This window comes from Echinops telfairi, unplaced genomic scaffold, assembly GCF_000313985.2.
Source record: "Echinops telfairi isolate 266 unplaced genomic scaffold, ASM31398v2 ScPeMD7_443;HRSCAF=831, whole genome shotgun sequence".
NCBI lineage: Eukaryota > Metazoa > Chordata > Mammalia > Afrosoricida > Tenrecidae > Echinops > Echinops telfairi.
This window is the reverse complement of record NW_022104341.1, coordinates 7,917,000-7,938,099: the sequence shown is the minus strand read 5'-3', so window position 1 is coordinate 7,938,099 and position 21,100 is coordinate 7,917,000. Positions and strand designations below refer to the sequence as shown.

The 21,100-nt window shown below is 39.8% G+C and overlaps 1 protein-coding gene across 1 annotated transcript; it reads left to right on the top strand.

Annotated features, from left to right (window-relative positions):
• The first annotated feature begins 8,797 nt into the window (after nt 1-8,797).
• XKR8 (XK related 8) lies at nt 8,798-10,259 on the top strand. Its single transcript, XM_004699551.2, is given in 8 exon segments — nt 8,798-9,143; nt 9,146-9,240; nt 9,347-9,517; nt 9,520-9,741; nt 9,744-9,792; nt 9,795-10,064; nt 10,067-10,123; nt 10,126-10,259. Coding segments are annotated over 8 exon segments (1,344 nt in total).
• Nucleotides 10,260-21,100: the final 10,841 nt, after the last annotated feature.

Here is a 21,100-nt window from a genome sequence, read left to right as displayed (position 1 = left end):
AGCCTGAGTTTATAGGACATCAATTTTTGAAACTTACTGTGTAGCATGAAACCCAGAATTGAGCTCACCCTATTTCATTAGTACTTTAGTCAGAAGAACCAATATACCAATCTCCATTCTTTCATAAGTCAGTTCTCTTAAGAACTATTTATTTATTCTACTTAGGACCCAAACATTACACATAAGGGAGCAATCAGATAGAAAGACATAGGACTTCAATGGGTATGAGCCCTAATGTCAGCCCTAGACTACCTATGGTTTATGTGAGAGAAAAATAAAAGTCAGAACTTAATCCAACATTGTTTCAGGGTTTTTGTCACACACAGCAGAACCTAACTAAGGAAAACTGCCAGTAAATCATGTAAAAAAGATTCAGTCTCAGGTGACCAGAAAAATTCCTATACTAAATCTAATCAAAATGACCATGAACATAGTTCTAAATTGTTAATTGTGTTGAAAGTAAAATAACTTTAATAATTTATATGACATCAATGTGTTGAAAATATGTGTTTTGCTAATTTTATATACATATATATCTTAATAGTGTGTTATAAGAGTTGGGTTAACTCCAATACCAGTGATTCAAAATCATGAGATAAAGAGGAGACTGTCTGTTCCCCTAAAGATTTACAGTCTCCAGAACTTTATAAAAGTTCACTATAAATCAGAATTGACTCAATGGCAGTGGATTTTGTTTAGGTTTTAACTTCCATTGAGAACCTCACAGACTAATGTTAGAGTCATAAGCAGATCACTTTAATCAATTTCAGTATGATTTTTATTCACAAACAGACTTGAAAATGATTTTTTTTTAAATTTAGCCTTTAAAGAAGAAATAAACTTTGTCAGGGGAACAGTTTCCATGTAATTTGGCTTACAGATCAGTAGAGGGTGTGAGAACATCAGAGTGACTACTTGAAAATACCTTGTGGACCACGTTTTAGGCAGACGACTAATATTTTCTCCCAGACTCACTGACGTAGTTAACTATTGGTGTACAAAGTATATAAATCCGTTCTAATTAAAATGTATTCATGATTAGGTAAACGTATTCTTTTTTCATTTCTTTATTTATTCATTTGCATTTTTTCTCCATCAGCAAAGTTCATGAATGAAGGAAATCTGTTGCCTTGGATTTTTACTCAAGAAGGCTGCTAAAAGCACCTGTCTGTCCTATGTGCAACTTTCCCACAGGTAACAAGTTCGTGAAACCCACAGTGACAGGCACATTGAGCTAGCTGTGACTGTTGACAGAAGAACGATAAAAATCTTTCTAGTTGGGGGAGGGAGAGAAAATGAGGAACTGATACCAAGGGCTCAAGTAAAAAGAAAATGTTTTGAAAAGGATGATGGCAACTTATGTACAAATGTGTTTGACACATTGGATGTATTGATTGTTATAAGAGTTATAAGAGACCCCAATAAAATGATTTAAAACATTAAAAATCTTTCTAATATCTATAGGTAGCAACTTAAAAACACTAAATTTGATCTCTCATTGATGACAGTTTCTTTGGCTATAATTTATATAAATATTACTAAGAACATTTTTTTAATGGAACAATAGTTTGGGAGAAAGAGCAAGATGGTGACGAGCAACATCCATGGGAGGGCTCCACAGAAACCAGTGCATAGGAGCCATGGAGAAGAATATCCTACACTTCCAGACAGGGTGAGTCCAGCAGAAAGATCAGTAGACACAAATTTACTAAACTAAAAGAGCAGCAAGGCCTGCTGATGTTCTGCTTTGTTGTTGGTCATCGGCACAAGCCAGAGGAGCACAGTCCCCAAACTCTCCTGACTCATTTTTCTTAGTCCCAGAGCAAGCTAGGATGGCTGACCAGCAGAGCTTCAAAGACATGCTTTGCGTGACTAGCCTGGGTGGATATAAACACAATACGGCTTGGTTCTCAGCCCAAGCAAAGGGAACTGCATTCTGAAACTTTCATAGCCCTACTGCCCCACATAAGGGACAGCACAGCCTCCTGAGCTTTGTGAGGATAACTCTATAGGACAGCCTGGAGAGGCCAAAGTAGTGAATAAACTAACTCTCCACACAAGCCTGGGGAGCTCCAGAACCACTCAGCAAAACTAATCCCCAGGCTCTCAAGTACAGCTCTGCACAGCCCCATCTTAAGGTACCTGAAAAGCACAGCCATTCTTGGCCTTTTGTTTTGTTTTGTTTCTCTTTCTTTGTTAAAAAAACAACACATACCTGGCCTATTAGTAAGGTATTAGCATAACAATACAAGTACAAAGAGCACCAGTGGTTTTACTAAGCACTGAAAGGGAGTTTGTTCAAGAGACAAGGACCATAAGCCCCAGGGCCCAGAGGCTGCTCCAGCTGAGCTACTGGATAAACTGAGCAATCTGCCAGTTGTCTTACAAGACTAGCCCCTGGTCAGCACCCCAAGTCACTCAGATAAGCAACCTGTCCTCTGAGTAGACGCGTGCTTCCTCCCTTCTTCCTAGACCACATAGATAAGTGTCAGTAATAGAACCCACTTCCCCATTCCCACTTATTCACCTCCATCATCTGAAAAAAGAGCGAAACAGTCCCCTCTGACATGACCCACCAGACGTCTATTCCTATAAGATAATTAACCTAAATCTTAAGGATACAGGACTCTCTGTCTAGCAGACATCAAATCATTTCCCTAGTTTTAATCTCAACCTTACCCTGCTATCCTAAAAGATCACAAGGTAGGAAAACAACTTACTACCAGACACTATCCCCCAACTATTCCAAAGACCTTTGCACAGGACTTTAAAGCTCCACCCAGTCCTGCTTTCACTCCAGGAAGAAGTCTAGACCCCAGATATTCTTTTGTTGGTATTGTTGCATTGTGTTCTTTCATTTCTATAGCCTCCCTCTTTTTAAAACAGTCATGCACTATTCTTATAATTCATCTGTAAACAAGATTTCCCCATCTCTTGACCGATGAAAGGACAAAAATATATATTATTTTCATTTTTTTCTTTCAATTTACTTTGTTTTCTAGTCCCTCAATGCATTATCAATCCACAAGTTAGCACCCACATTAGAGACAAAGCTCCTGGGAAAAGCTTACAGCCCAAACAAACACACATTAACAATTCTTCTGCTTCTTACTCTAGTATTATTTTCCTAATTTTAATACTTTTCTATCTTGCCCTTTCCTTCTTTAATTTTCATATCTAAATTTTTATTTCAAAACCTCTGTTGCCGTTTTTCTTTCTTTTATTTTCATAAATCCTTCTCTTTCCTTCTAATCTTCATAAAACCAAAAGCTAACACTACTCTTACAATATTTTTCTTTTTTCTTTCAAATATTATTACCCATTGTTCAATCAGTGCAAAACAAAGCAATTTTCTGTTAAATTTCCTTTCTTTAATCCTGCTAATTAATACTACTTGACCCTTTTCTTTTTGTTTCCTTTTTGCTTTGTTTCTCCCTTTTCTAACACTTCTTCTTCCACTCTTTGATCTCCCCAACAGTTAAACTAACACTATTCCCAGACACTAAATAGAAAGTCTGCCACCCCTTGACTGCACTACCTAACAGAGTTAACTACTCCCACATAACCTCACATCCCTAACACCCTAAAAGCTAATCCAAGATGTCAAGGAAACAACAGAAGATATTGATTGATACCCACAAAAGGAAAAGAAAGAGACACAAATAACCAAATACCAATCAGACCTAAATTAAATGCCTGAAATTGAACGGGCTATGGAATTACCAGAAAAATAACTTAAAAGAATGATGAAAACACTCATAACAGATGAAGAAAAAATCTGAGGGGACTAGGGAAAAATACAAAAACTAGCAACATCACTACATGCCTTACAAGAAAAACTCTGAACAGAGACACAAAAGTCAAATAGTACAATAGCAGAATAAACAATTCTACCAACACACACACACAGAGAAACAAAATTGGAGGTGGAAATCCGAATTAGTGGGCTTGAAGACAAATCTATAGACTCCAATCTAAAACAAGAACAAATAACAAAAAATGAAAGAGACTAAGAAAACCTTCAGAACCATGTGGGACACAGTCAAAATGAACAAGCTACATCTTATAGGGATTCCAGAAGAGGAAGAAACAAAGTAAACCCACAAAGAGACTATTACAAGAACTCCTGCAAGAAAACTTCCTCAAAGTCTAAAGAATGAAAAATATATATATCAAGGAAACTGAAAGAACCCCAATCAGGAGATATCCCAAGAGTAAAACTCATTTTGTAGTCAAGATGTCTAACATCAACGAGAGGGGAAAAAATCTAAGAGTGGCCAGAGGGGGAAATAATTACATAAAATAGATCAGTAATTAGAAAAACAAGCTTTCTCAGCAGAAACCTTGCAGGCAAGAAGACAATGGAGTGATGTATACTGAGTTCTCAAGAGGAAAAACTGTCGACCTAGAATCTTTTACCCAGAAACTATATCACACAACTATGAGGGAGAAATAAAAGTATTCCAAAACAAGGAGATATAGAATTCACAAAAACAAGACCACAACTACAAAAAAAAATACTCAATGAAGTGCTCTGGACAAAAAATCAACAACACACAAACCTATAACCAACATACAAGAGACTTCCTCAAAAAAACAACACTCACAGAGCAACATCCAAAGCAGTGAAGTAAAATAAAAAGAACAAAGAAACTAAACATAACACACATACACACTAGCATACACCATTCACAAATATAAAGCAAAATGACAGTAACAAATATATATATAAAAATAATCTCACTGAATGTTAGTGAGCTAAATGCACCCACCAGTAAAGAGACAGGAAGTAGAAAAACCCATAAGCAAACAAAACCCACCAATAGGCTGCTTGCAAGAAACACAGATATTAAGAGACTAAAACTCAGAGTCTGGAAAAAAGTTTACCAAGCAAACAAACCAGAGGAAAATAGGGATAGCATTATTAATCTCTGAGAAAGCATACTTCAGGGCAAACAATGTAATGAGACCAGAACAGACACTTCATAATGATGAAGGGAACAATAGCCTAAGAAGACGTAACAATAATACACATATCTCTCAATGAAAGCCCCCAATAAAACATCCTCAAAATACATCAATCCTTGCAGAATTGAAAAAGTATATGGACACCTTGACAATAATAACAGGAGACTTCAATACGCCACTCTCAAGGAAAGACAGAACATCAAAAAAAGGAACCACAAAAGAGCTCTACAACACCATCAACAAAATTAACTATATAGGGATAAAAAGAATTCTCAATCCAACAAAAATATAGTATACATACTTCTCCAATGCACATGGAACATTCACAATAGAGCATATACTAGACCACAAAGCATGCCTCACACATTTTTAAAAATTGAGATCCTACAACTATCTTCTCAGACTACAATGCTATAAAATGAGAAATCAACAATAAAACAAACAGAAATACAAAGACAAACACATGGAGATTGAACAACATAGTTCTGAAAAATGACAGGGTAATCAAACAAATAAGGGAGGAAATAAAAATATTTCTTGGGATAAATAACAATATCAAAACATTTCAAAACCAACAGGAGACTGGAAAAGTAGTAATCAGAGGCTATTTTACAGCAATCGACATACACAGGAAAAAGGAGAGATCCAAAACCCTAACATGACACCTTCAGAACTGGAACAAGGTCAACAACATAAACCCTCCATTTAAATGAAGGAAAGATCACCAGGATCAAAGAAGAAATCAACAATATTGGGGGGGGGGGGACAAGAAGCTGTTTCTGTGAAAGAATTAGCAGAATAAACAGACCACTGGCAAACTTAACAAAGGGAAATAAAGAAAAGATGCAAATACACAGAATAAGAGAATAAAAGTGTGATCTTACAACAAATCCAAATGAAATAAAAAGAATAATAACACACTACTATGAAAACCCATATTCAAACAAATTAGAAAGTCTAGAAGAAATGGACAGATACCTAACAAATCATCATCCATTCAAATTAATGCAGACAGATATTGAAAAAATGCAAAAGACCCATAACAAGAAATAGAGCAGTCATTAAGAAACTTCCAAGCAAGAAAAGCCTAGGAGAATGGTTTCACAGGGGATTTCTACCAATTATTCAGAATAAGATCTGACACAAATACTACACAAAATATTTCAGAACATAGAAAAATACAACAAATTCCTAAACCCATTCTACGATGCCAGCATAACACTGAAACCCAAACGATAAAGGCTCCCCAAAATTATAGGCCAATGTTATTCATGAACATAGATTCAAAGTCCTCAACAAAATTCTGGCCAATAGTAACCAATATTATATTAAGAAAACAAACTCACCATGACCAAGTGAGATTCATTCCAGGGAGGCAGGGATGGTTCAACATTCAATAAAACAATTGATGGAATTCACCACATGAGCAAGGTAAAGAATAAAATCGACATAAGCATCTTAACAGATGCATAAAAGGTATTTCACAATATTCAACACCCATTTATTATGATCAAAACACTCAACAAAATAGGAATAGAAGGAAAATTCCTCAGTTTAATAAAAGACATTTATGAAAAACCAATAGCCAACATCATGTTCAATGAGGACAAACTAGAAACATTTTCATTGAAAACAGGGACCAGGCAAGGATGTTCCCTATCACCACTCTTATTAACATCGTGCTGGAAGTCTTAGCTAGCACCATCAGACAACAAAAAGAAATCAAGAGAACACAAATAAGAAAAGAAAAAGTGAAACTGCCTCTATTTTCAGATGATATAATTCTATATATAGGAAACTGAAAAGTCATCACAAAAAGCCTACTGGAAACAATTGAGGGATTCAGAAAGGTAGCGGGATACAAAATTAGCAACCAGGAATCAATCTGATTCCTGTATATTAGCAAAGAGAGCTATGAAAAAGACATTAAGAAAACAAACCTTAAAATAACCACATAAAAAAAAACCACATAAAAGATTAAATACCTAGGAATAGACCTAATTAAAAAAAAAGACCTATACAGAAAAAACTATAGAGCAATTCTTCAAAAAACAAACAAACAAAAATCAAAACCTGCATAAATGGAAGAATATCCTATGCTCATACTACCTGACCTAAAAACCTACTTCACAGCCACAGTAGTCAAAAAGCCTCATGCTGGTACAATGAGAGATGTATAGACCAGTGGATCCGAACAGAAAACCCAGACACAAATCCATCAGCGAATAGGCAACTAATTTTTGACAAAGGAACTAGAAATAGCCAATGGGACAGAGACAGCCTCTTCAACAAATTGCGTTGTTCAAACTGGATTTCCATATGCAGAAGAATGAACAAGACCCATCTCTCTCCCCAAACACAAAATCAAACTCAAGATGGACTAAAGACCAAAATGTAACCCCCAGAGCCATCAAGATCATCACTGAGCAAACTGTAACAAATCTAAGGCCCCTGTTGCAGGGCATCCGTAGACTACCAAGTGTAATGAAGGAGGTATATTCAGTGGAGGACAAGATAGATGATTGCGACAGGCTGAAATCACATCACTTATACACATCAAATGACTTCATCAGGAGAGTAAAATGAGAGTCCAAAGATTGAGAGAAAAAATTTACCAACAGCATATCTGAAAAGGATCTAATTTCCAAAATATACAGAACTCTACAGCAACTCAATTTAAAAAAAAAAAACACAACTCAATTAAGAAGTAGGAAAAAGACATGAACAGACAGCTCACAAAAATAATACAAATGGCTAACAAACACATAATGCTCATGATCACTAGCCATCTGAGAGAGGCAAATTAAAACCACAATGAGATTTCACCTTACACCTACAATGCTAGCCCAATTTTAAAAAACAACAAAACAACTGTGGTAGTTACATAATCTGGTGTCAATTTGGGACTTGAGAGGATTAAGAGTGAAGGAGTGGAGTCCAGTCTGTCAATCAGGTCATAGCCAATGAGGCCTCTGTATGGGCAAGGCCTTCTCCTGAGAATTCTGGGAACTCAGAGATTTTCCTCCTTGGAGATGAGATACTCTCGCTCACTCTCTCGCTCGTCACTCCCTTGGAGAATCTCTACTGACAAGGCTGACTCCCTGCAAGACATCCCTGAGGAGAAGCCACATGGACCTACCCTAATGCAGCACTGGGTGCTGGAAAAGCCACGTGGAGATCCATGCCAATGCTGAGATGCTTACACGTTCACTGAATCCAAAGACTTTCTACCCACTGACCTGTGACCGTCCTGCACTTGGGATCCTTGCATGTGTTTCGTGAGTCTGAAGAGGACTGTATAGATCAGTATCAGACATGTGGGTTAATATCAGACTTATGGACTGGACTGGGCTGGGATGCTTCTTTTTTTTTCTTTTTTAATAATTTTATTTGGGGCTCGTACAACTCTTATCACAACCCATACATCCATCCATTATGTCAAGCACATTTGTCCATTTGTTGCCATCATTCTCAAAATATTTTCTTTCTGCTTGAGCCCTTTGTATCAGCTTTCTTAATGTACAATTACCCTATATGTAAAACTCTTTCTTATACACATTTGAGTTTCTATGGATTTGTTTTCTAGTCTACCCGAACTAACACAATAACAAATACTGCAGAAGTTATGGAGCGAATAGAACTCATATACACTGTTTGTGGACTTGTAAATGCATACAACCACAATGGAAAACAATAGGATAATACTTAAAATAACTAGGAATTTAAATCCCATATGATACAACAATGCCACATTAGGTATATATCTCAAAGAATAAGAGACACAGAGGAGATGTACGCTCTCCCATGTTTATAGCTGCACAGTTCGCAAATGCAAGAAATTGAAAGCAGTCAAATGCACAACAGTGGAACAATGGATAAAAAAATCTATGGTACACACGGCGACCCTGGTGTTTGCGGGGCAGGCAGGAGCCTCCAAGGAGACAGAGGGGTTGGGAAGAGGCTGGCAGGCCATCTCCTGCTCTCTCGCACCACCCTCCTTTGGGACCTGATCCTGGGCATACTGGGCACTGGCCTTCCTGTTGATCCTGGGCACCTACCTGTGGCCGTTGACCAGTATGTGCTCTGCAGCTTCTACCTGTGTGTAGCACTGGTGCTAGAGTTGCTGGGCCTCGCCTCAGTCATACTACAGCTATTCACCTAGATCTGGCTGCTTGCCAACCTTCCAGCCTACATGGGGCACACTCGTTGGGCCGTCTGGAATGGCTGCATTTCCTACAGCTGGGCTACCTGGACAGATTCTCTCCAGATCTTGTCTTTGTGAGGAAGCTTTACTGTTTGAATTTTGCCTAAGGAACCATACTCACTGCCACTGAATCAATGCCCACTCATAGTTACCCTATAGGGCAGGTTAGAAGAGCCTCTGTGTGTGCAGAGGCTCCAGCAGGGGCTGTTGGTGTGGCCACAGGAGATCCCCCACTGACTTTGATCTGGCCTAGCCTACTTCTTCTCCCTAGACATCAGCATGCTGTGGCTCTTTGAGACCTTCCTGGAGACGCTGCTGCAGCTGACACTGGTACTAGCCACTGTACCATTGTGCTGCAGAGTGGCCAGGCCAAGTGCTATCAGGGGGTTGGCATCTGTGTGTCCTTCCTGAGAATCTCATGGGTACTGCTGTACTACCACTGGGCCCTGGGCACCTGCCTGCCTTCTGAACCCCCTCCTGGGACCAGGATCTACTTCTTGTGGAATATGCTACTGCTGTGGCCCCAAGTCCTGGTCATGGCCCTCTTCTCAGCTCTCTGCCCCCACCCCCATACATGGCCCTGCACTTCCTTTGCTTGTGGCTGCTGCTGCTACTCTGGGTCTAGCTCAGGGAACAGATTTTATTCCAGACCCTGTCTCCAAGTGGCTCTACCAGGCAATGGTGACCACCACCCTCTATTTCTCCTGGTTCAATGTGGTTAGAAGGCTGTATGTAAGGCTGAGCACCATCCACCTGATGTTCCTCATGAGTGACAGTAGCCTCCTGGTGGGAACCTGGGTGGCTCACAAAAGTTGGCTAACTCGCGGGATCCCCTTGGAGATTCTGCTGTCTGTGGGTGGGTTCTGCTTCCTGCTGGGCCTGGTGCTGCAGCTCGTTACTACCACTGGCTGCACCCTAGCCACCACTAGGAGCTTGACAGTATGGACTGGTCCTCAGCTTCCTTCCTCCTGAGACATATCAGCTGCCACAGAATAGGCACATAGCTAACTTGGCTCAGAACTTTTTCCCAAAGGCTAGGAATGATTCAACTTTCTTTGTGAACAGAGAGGTGAATGGGGTTTTATGAGATAGGGTTTGGCTCTGCTGGGGGCCATAAGGACAATGGACTAATTGAAAGAAAACAGAAGATAAGCTAAGGGGCTGTAGGCCTTAGGCTACTCAACAAGAGTTCCAATCCTGGTCTTGCCAAGTTCTGAAGATATTTGAATGAGATCAAGGCCTGGCTTCAAGGAGCTCAAAGTATGAGCAAGATAAGATGGGCTAAGGAGTCCTCAGCAGCCCAGAGGGTTATGTGTTCAGCTACTAATAAAAAGATGAGCTGAGTCCTGGAGTGTCAGTGGAGCCTCATTATGTACAAGACACTTGGAGAAGAAAGAAAAGATTCCTTTGTCTTCCCCACCAGCCTGTATAACAGGTGGGCCTTGGGTATTTCTACACCAGGCACCCCGCTCCCCTAACCCCTCATCGCTCAGGACCAATAATGAGAGTAGCGATACCAGCAAGGTAAGGGAAAGGTGGGGGGAGAGAGGGGAACCAATCACAGTTATCTAAATATAACCCCCTCCATGGGGGATGAACAACAGAAAAGGGAGACATCAGTCAGTATAAGACATGAATAGAATAATAATTTATAAATTATCAAGGGTTTGTAAGGGAGGGAGTGGGGGGAAAGGAGCTGATACCAAGGGCTCAAGTAGAAAGAAAATGTTTTGAAAATGATGACGGCAACAAATGTACAAATGTGTTTGACACAATGGCTGTATGTATAGATTGTGATGAGTTGTACAAGCCTCCTATAAAATGATTTCTTTTAAATCCTTATGAAATCTAAAACAAAAAACCCCAAAACTATGGTACATGCACCAATGGAACATTATGCATTCCTAAAAAACAGTGATGAAAGCATGAAACACAGTATCACATGGAAGGACCTGCTTTTAGTCAATCATACAAGTACAAATATTGTGAGTCCAGGAATATAGGGAGAAACACCAATTAAACAAATTTTAGAGACCAATATCCAAAGAAAGGGTAGAAAGGTTACCCACCAGCTATGAACCAGGCACCACCCCTACTTAGGTGCACTTCATAAGAACCACCTCAAAATAGGAGACCTCAAATCAATGGAGGTCACTCCTTCGAGAAGGAAGAGAAGGAAAAAGACCATCCACTTGATGCTACACATCATTAAGACAAGACAAATCAACAGCTCCCCCTCAGGAATGAGAGGAGAACCTTAATGGAAAATCAAGTGAAGACCAGGTGAAGGGATCATGTACATTTCAGAGGCATTTATATTTCTTTTGGTGTGGATGATGGGTAAATCGGGAGGAGCCACTTCACATTGGGAAGGGATGATGAAGAATAATTGTAGGGAACCTAAGGGGAGAATAAATGTTGTTCCATGTTCCTGAGTAATCACTTTGAATAAGTTTCTACCCAACCCTCAGTGAACTACTCCATGGACAAAGCACTATGATGACCTTAGACGCTGAACTTGCAGGGAACATGGCATCCTCCATGGGTCACACCTGAAGGACTCAACATGAAAGCCTGATTGAACAAACTGGGACCTACCTCAAAACTCCCTGTAACCAACCCTTAGATTTAGGATTGAAATTCCCTGATGAGAGAGAAAGCAAAAGATGACCATCACAAGACTATGGAAATGGCAATTGTTAGACCATGACATCCAATAAAAAGGGACACAGAACCACCATACATTTAGTATTTCAATACTCCCCTTGCATTAACCCTATAATGCCTGAATTTTTTATTTCAGGGGGAAAATTTTGGTTTTATTTTTTTCTTTCATAGTTATCAATGTATGAAACATTGATGTAACATATACATTTAATTAAATGTTATGAAAATGTTGCACTCTGCATTATAGGGTTAATGTGGGAGATATTAATCTGAGATGCAAGAATCTGTCCTTGTAAGAAATGTTACAGTAAATCTTCCCCTAGCACCAACCTCCATGTTCAATGTTAACAGAGCTCCATCAATAAGGTAATCAATCTGCACAAAGCAACAATTCATGGATTAGAGCTCACAGTTGGTCTATACTCAACATAAACTCATAATAACAGTAGCTTAACTATATGCCATTGGATCAATTATTTGTGTTATTGGTTGGACTTCTGACAAGATGACAACCAGGTAGGCAGCCTACACTGGGAGCTCCATGGAGATTGGTGAGTGGGGATATCAGGAGATCCAGTAGGGGATCCGAGCCTGTTGGTTAATCCCTGTGAAGCCCAGAGCACTTCCTTGAACCCAGAGCTGATTTTCACCCCATCTCCAGCAGATACAAGGGCTGCCCAGTCCACACCGCCTGTGTGGCTGTGGATTCCATAGCAGGTACCACCCATGGTCATCCGCCCACAACCCAGCAGCTATGCCCCAAGCTCACAGACTGCCAGAAGGAGGCTTTTTCAGCCTTGGTTTGACACCCCAAACAGCATGGGGCCCTCCTCCAAGACTGGCATTATCCTCCCCTTCCCTCACTGTGACCAGCACTCTCCCAACACCTGTATGTGGAGATGCAGGAAGCTGACAGCATCAGCTGGGGTGTCACCCCTGCCTGCCCACAGTGCCTCTAGTCACAGACAGACCCTTACACTCCCACTCCCAGGCCATCACTTAGCTTCGGACCACAGCCTGTGCATCTGTGGTAGTCCCCACAGCCTCAAACAGACTCCTACTGGCAGTCTGAAGAAGCATTCCTACCAACCTTCCAACGAGAGAGCCCAGGCATCTTTGACTGCCAAGAAAATGGCACTGAGCTCAACCAAAACAACACTCAGACAGCAAGCTGCCTCAACAACCTCAAGGAGAAAACAGGAGAAACAAAATGCAATGTCATAGACAGTCCTGAACCTAACAACATTCATAGAAGTACCAGATGTTGATCTGCCACAGAAAGAATTTTTCAGAATGCTGCTTGGAGTCATACAGGATATGTGGGAAACAATATAGAAAAAGGATGAAATGATATAGGAGATAAAGAACATGCACCAAAGGGAAATACAAGTGTTAAGGGACAAGGTAACAAAAGCAAATAACAAATTCACAGACCTCACCAACAGACTAGAAGAAGCAGAAAACCATACCAGTAACCTCGAAGATAACCAGGCAGACTTCAACAAACTGAAAAGGCAGTCAAACAAGATAATCAGAGAAGCTGAAGAAAACTGAGAACAATGTTTGATGCAGTGAAGAGGAATAACATTAGAATAATTGGACTATGGAACAAGACACAATGAAGAAATCAATAGCAAAAATAGTGAGGGAATTCTTAGAAGAAAACTTCCCAAGCTTTATGAATGAAAACCAGGTAAGCATTCAGGAAGCCGAAAGAACACCAGCTAGACTGAATCCCAAGAAGAATTCACCAAGGCATATAATAGTTAAACTATTCAAGTGTGAGGAAAAGGAGAAAATCATAAGAGCAGCCAGGGAGGAAAGGCAGGCACCTATAAAGGTACCCAAATAAGAATATGCTCAGACCTATAAGTGGACACCATGAAGTAGAGGATAGAGTGGAGCAACATATTCCAAAAGTTGAAAGAAAAATAATGCAAACCCAAGAATAGTCTACCCAGCCAAATGATCCATCAAGATATATGGAGAAGTAATAGTCTTCCAAGTCAAAGAATAAGTTAAAAGAAACCCAGATCTACAAAATATTCATGCCGACCCACTATGGGCAGAACAACAATCATCTAACACAAATAAGAGACCACCACATAGAGCAACTCCACCCAGAGGCCAACACATCATAAACAGCCCCCAAGATAGCATTGGCTCAACAGTGAAAAGAAAGCAAGAATGAACCCCACATACACATGCACAACGCATAAGAAGGGAGGTAGGAAAATACACAGCACAACAGTACATGATGACATCACTGAATCCACAGATGGATGTAATAATTATGAATATCAGTGGACTGAACTAGCCCATTAAAATACAGAGACTAGCGGACTGGCTTAGAAAACACAACCCATCGATCTGCTGACTACAAGAGACACGCTCAAGCTTACAGAAAATATCTTAGAATAAAAGGTTAGAGAAAAAATATACCAAGCAAACAGCAATTAAAAAAAAACACGAGTTGCAATCCTAATCTCTGACAAAACTGATCTAATGATGCAAGCCATAACAAGAGATAAGGAGGGGTACTATATAATGCTTAAGGGAATGGTAAACCAAGAACCAATGAGCATAATAAATATGTATGCACCCACTGAGAGATCTGTGAAACTTGTCAATCAAACGCTGCAAAAGATGAAAAAAGAAATCACAGGCTCAACAATCATAGTATGTTACTTTAATACACATAGATCACAGAGAAAGAAGCTTAACAAGGAAACTACAGAACTAAAGTCTACAATTAGGCAGCTTGACCTGATAGATATTTCCAGAGCTCTCTACCTAAAGCCAAAAAAATTCACATTCTTCTCAAGCCCACATGTTACATACTTGAAGATAGACCGCATGCTGGGACACAAATTGAACCTGTGTAAATTCAAGCACATAGAGGTCACTGAGATTTCCCTCTCAGATCACTATGTCATAAGACTGGAAATTAACAAAAGGACCATTAAGAAAACAATTGGAGGATGAATAACTCTCTACTGCAAAATCAGTGGGTACTGGTTCAGATCAAAGATGAAATTAGGAAGTTTTTAGAAACCAACAAGAATGAGAATACAAGGTACCAAAACCTTTGGGGCACAGCAAAAGCAGTTATCAGAGGATGTTTGATAGCAATATGAATGCACAAATCAAAAAGGAAAAGAGACTTACAATTGATATGCTGGCACAAAATCTCCAGAAATTAGAGGAGAGGCACCAGGACAATAAATCTAATAGTAAGATACAATAATAAAAATCAGGGCTGAGATACATGAGGGAAAAAACAATGCAAATTATCAATGCAGTAAAAAGCTGGTTCTTTGAAAGGATTAACAGAATTGATAGACTGTTAACAAACCTAACCAAAGAAAGGAAGGAATGAATCTTAATAGCAAGGATGAGGGATGAAACAAGGGACATTACAATGAACCCTAATGAAATTAAAAGGCTAACTACACAACACTACGAAAGCCTGTACTCCAATGAATTTAACAACTTGGAAGGCATGAGCAAATACTTGGAAAAATAATCCTTTCATAGATTATCCCTGATGGACATAAAAAACCTCAACAGATCCATTGCAATAGAAGAAATAGAGAAGATTATCAAGTGATTACCAAAAAACTCCACCAGGCCAGATGGCTTCACAGGAGAATTCTACCAAGCATTCAGGGAAGAACTGACACCAATCTTATGCAAACTCTTCCAGAGCATAAAAAAAAGAGAGCAAACTTCCAAACTCTTTCTATGAAGCGAGTATAAAACTGATACCTAAAGCAGGCAAGGATCTCATAAGCATTAAGAACTACAGACCGATCTTTCTCGTGAACATTGATGCAAAAATTCTCAACAAAATACGGGCCAATAGAATACAAAAGTATATAAAATGAATAATTCAGCATGACAAAGTGGGAGTCATTCCAGGGATACAGGAATGGTTCAACATCTGAAAGTCCATTAGTATTATTCACCACATTGACATGAAAAAGGAGAAGAACCATATGATAGTATCTATAGACCCAGAAAAGGCATTTGACAACATCCAACACCTATTCCTGTTGAAGACATTAAAGACAATATGGAAGGAAAATTCCTCAATAAAATACAAGTTATAAATGAAAAACCAACATGTTAGTCAGTGGAGAAAAGATGAAAACAATCCCAGTGAAAAAGGGGACCAGACAAGGATGTCCTATATCCCCCTTTTACTTAACATCTGAGTTAGTTAATTGTGCCAGCCTGGCCGATAATCGCATGTGGGTCTGGTTGAAAGGCCGAGGGATAAATGGGTGGTGAAGCCTCGCCTTTCTAGTTCTTGGGTCTTTTGTTTTGTGATGGTTGCATCGGGTGCAGCTGCCCTAGCAGTTCCCTGCTTCAGCTTGCAAGATGGATTTCCTACAAGACATCCCCAAGGAGAAGCATCCCGATGCAGCCCTAGGTGCTGGAGCAGCCATGTGGAGACCCCTGCCAGTGCTGAGATGCTTACACGTTCACTGACTCAGCTTTCCTCCTGCAGTCGGCATTATTGCCTCTGTTTTGTGAGGTGAAGGACTTTGTGGACTGGTGTTGGGTATGGGTTAATGTTGGACTTGTGGGCTTGGGCAGCATTGGGTTGGGATGTTTCCGTGATGCACATTTTCTTTGCATAAAACTCTCTCTTATACGTGAGTTGCTGTGGATTTGTTTCTCCAAAGTACCTAGACTAATACAACATCGTACTGGAGATCCTAGCTAACAACATAGGCAAAGGAAAGACATCATTCATCCTGGGAAAGAAGCGGTGAAACTATTGTTATTTGCATATGGTATTATTTTATATGATATTATTTTAAATTCTCCACAAAATCAGTGCTGGAATTAATAGACTAATATGGAAGAGTGGCAGGATACAAGATTAACAAACAGAAGTCTATCAAACTGTTATACACATCAGAGGAGGCCACAGAAGAGGAGATAAAAAAGGTAGTACCCTTTATAATAGCCAAGCATAAATTGAAATATCTAGGGATATACCTAACCAAGAAAACGAAAGATTTATACAAGAAAAACCACAGAACACTATTACAAGAAACCAAGAGTGACCTCCACAAATGGAAGAATATCCCATGCTCGTGGATGTGGATCAGAAGACTTAATATAGTTAAGATGTCAGTCCTGCCCATGGCACTATATAAATTTAATGCTATCCTGATACACATACCAACATCTTTCTTCAAGGAATTGGAAAAACAGACTACCAACTTCATATGGAGAAGGAAGAAGCCCAGAATTATCAGAGAACTGCTCAAGAAAAAGGACACAGTGGGAGGGCTTGTTTTACCTGACTTTAGCACATACGATACAGTTACAGTGGTCAAAACAGCGTGGTATAATGACAGATATTTAGGCCAATGGAAAAGAACCAAAAACCCAGAAATGAAATCATCAATATACAGACAACTGATGTTTGAAAAGGGGCCAAAAAACATCAAATAGGAAGCGGATGTCCTCTTCAGCAAGTGGTGCTGGGGGAAAAAATGAATATCTACCTGCAGAAAAATGAAGCAAGGCCCTTACCTCACTCCATGCATAAGAATAAACTCAAGGTGGATCACCGACTCAAAGTAAACCCCCAAGCTATTAGGGCCGTTAATGAGGGGTTGGGACAAATCTAAGAACTTTGGCACAGGGAATACAAAGGCTATCGGGAAGGACACAAACATAGAGGAAGCACAAACTGATAATGGGATATACTGAAGATAAAAACACTTGTGTACATTGAAAGACTTCTCCAAGAGAGCAATAAAAGAGCCCACCGCCTGAGAAAACATCTTCATCAATGACACATCAGACAAGGGCCTACAATACTCTAAAATGTACAATGCTCTGCTAACCTACAATAAGAAAAAAAAAAAGCCCATTGAGGAAGTGAGCAAAAGACCTGAACAGGAATTTCACAAGGGCGGAAATCCAAATGGCCAATAAACATATGAGAAAATGTTCCCGTCATTAGTCATAAAAGGAATGCAAATTAAAACAACTATGCGATACCATCTAACACCTTCAAAGGTAACCCAATTTTAAAAATCAGAAAGTAACAAGTGTTGGATGGGGTGTGGTGAGATAGGAAATCTCATCCACTGTTGGTGGACCTGTAGGTATGTGCAGCCATTATGCAAATCGATTTGGCAATACTTAAAAACAAATGGAAATTGAGCTACCATATGACCCAGTAATCCTCGTACTGGGCATATACCCAGAAGAGGTAAGAAACAGACCACGCCCAGACATCTGTGCTCCAATGTTCAGCAAGGTGCAGTTCACAACTGCAGAGTTGGAAATAACTTAAATTTCCATCAACGGATGAATGGATTAAAAATCTCTGGTACATGCATACAATGGCGTACTACACATCCCTAAAGAGCAGTAATGAACGCATGAACCACATTGTTGCATGAGAAGAGTTGGGAGAAATTATGCTAAGTAAAATAAGCCAAGCACAAAAGAGCAAGTGCAACATGAGTCCCCAGAAGTAAGCTTAAAAAGTACAAGGGGCATAGGGGAATAGGCACTAAATGCATAAACTCCTAGGGCGAGGTCTAGGCACTCTGGCAGGAGTCAGACCCAACCCACAGATGCATATGGCAGCCAACTCAAAATTATGGGAAAAGAAAAAAAAATTTTAAAGAGGACGTGGGCAGTTGGGGAACAGGGCATTAACCCTCCCACGGGGATGGTATTGTTTATGTCACCACAGGAAAGGAAGAGAGAGATCAGACCTCAACCTGATGTGCCAAGCCTTGAAGACAGCATACCAACATGAAGCAACAAACTAACAGAAAGGGCTGCAAGGCCGGCCCCAATCCCAGCTGCATCAACCCCCTCCCCCAGAGGAATGCACCACAGGGGCCAACACAGAAGATACAGCCCAGGGAGAGGGGTGGGTCTGCCCAGACCACATGGGAGCAAACTGAGAGAGAGAGAGAGAGATGCCAGCAAGCCCCAAGGACAACATTCCAGCTTGGACCAGCCAATGCAGAGAGGACCATAGGGCCAGCCTCACTATAAGACACTGCTTCCCCTCACTGACCCATAACACTATAGAGGGCAGGCAGCACTGGAGACACAGTGCAGGGATTGTGCACCGTCTGACCACACACACACACACACACAAAATGGGGTGAAACATAAAGGGAGTACAACAGAGCTGCTGCAAGAGGAGCAAAGCAACGAAGTCCCCGAAGAATCATGAAAATAGATTTTTTACTTGGGAGGCAGCGCTGGCCACCTCATCACACTCAATTGGAAAACACTCATAAGGGTCCTCAAACAGACCTGGAACTATTTATAGGCATCCCCCCCCCCCCATATCTATATAAGACAGGAAGGAAAACAATCCTGAGGAGAAAACAATGCAAACAATGGTTCCAGGGGGACATGGAAGAGGGGGAGGTGGCAGAAAGGAAGAGGATATCCAACAAACACAGGGACAAGGGAATAAGTGATCTAAAATCGATGGAGAGGAGGGCGTACAATGTCTGGTGGGGTTTGATCAAGTGCAATGTAGCCGAGAGGAATCACTGAGGGCCGAATGAAAATTGAACATGGTAGTGGGACAGGAGGAAAGTAAAAGGAAATAGAGGAAATAACTAGGAGGCAAAAGTTTTTTTATAGAGCTATAAATACAAGTGCATATATATATAAACATATTAACATATAACAATAGGGATATAGGTCTATGTGTATATATTTATATGTTCAGTATCAAGGAAGCAGACGGACATTGGGCCTCTACTCAAGTCCTCCCTCCCTCAACGCAAGAACACTTTGTGCTACTAACCTGGCATTCTGTGATGCTCATCTGCCCAACATGATCACTGAAGACAAAATGGGTGCATAAGCAAATGTGGTAAAGAAAGCTGATGGTGCCAGCTATTACAAGATATAGCATCTGGGATCTTAAAGGTTTGAAGTTAAACAAGCAGCCATCTAGCAGGGAAGCAGCAAAGCCCACATGGAAGAAACACACAAGCCTGTGTGATCATGAGGTGTCAATAGGTTCAGGTATCAGGCATCAGAAGACCCAAAACAAACAGTTATTTTGATGTGAATGAGGGACATTCTAGTTCTTTAAGTTTAATTAACTCTCCTTTTTGAAGGCTTTAAATTAGCAATTATTTATGGAGCATCCTAGATGCTCAATTTATAAGAATACAGAGAAAGGAAAATCTTAACTTTAAATTAGAATGCAAATACTATTTTGTATAGCTTACAAGACAATTTAAAAGGGTATTAAATATGGTTTTCCTTTATGAAGATCATATGGAATATAAAATATTCATAAAAATACATCTCAAAGTACATTCAAATGAGTCATTTTGTTCTCTTTATGTTATTTTCATATTCATGTGTTTATACCTTGCTTGTTTACAAGGATTTTGAGATAACTTACTATAAAAATGCTAAATATATTATAGGCACAAGATAAAATGTACGTTGTTCATTGCTAATAAATACTACACTTTTCAAAGATACCCAATAGAGAGAAATTCGTTAACCTGGGAGTTACAGTAAAACTTTCACTATATGTGGAATCTGAAGCATTTCACACTTAAGATTCAAAGCCTCATTATCACAATGTGAGGAAAAATAACCCTTTTCAATTCGTCTTCCAGCTATTGTGAATTTTAATGTACTTGTTTCCATTTATGAGGTGTATAAAAATAGAGAAATTATCACAAAATGTGTACCATACACTGCACTGAAAAAAAAACCCAAATACAGATGTATTTTGGAGATATTGTGGGTTCAATTCCAGACCAGTCACATGATATTTTTGGACCCCAGTGTATTTAAAATATGTTTACACTATGCTCTAGCTTATTAAAGTGTGCAATAGTATTGGGAATCTTGGCAAAAAAGCAAAGGAAAAATCCTTCTTTCTTTTTTTTTTAAAAAAAAAGGAAGAAACTGTCTAAGGAGACGCAGGAATCATAAAGCTGGATATCAATTCCCCGAGTAAAGCCTTCTTCATTCCTCATTTTGGAACCCCAAACTCCCTTCCCAACAAAACCAAATTGGTTCCAGTATTTTAACCCCTAGTGACAGCAGCCAGTGAAGATGTTCATTCATGGAAGAGGTGGCTAGCTGGTCGCCAAGAAGTGGAGCTCCTTGTTCCTTAGTGTGATGCTCAGGAGCTCCGTTTTCGGAGGAGGATCAAGGGAAATAGAGGAAAGATCTGGGAGGCAAAGGGCATTTATAGAGCTCTAGATAAAGACATGTACA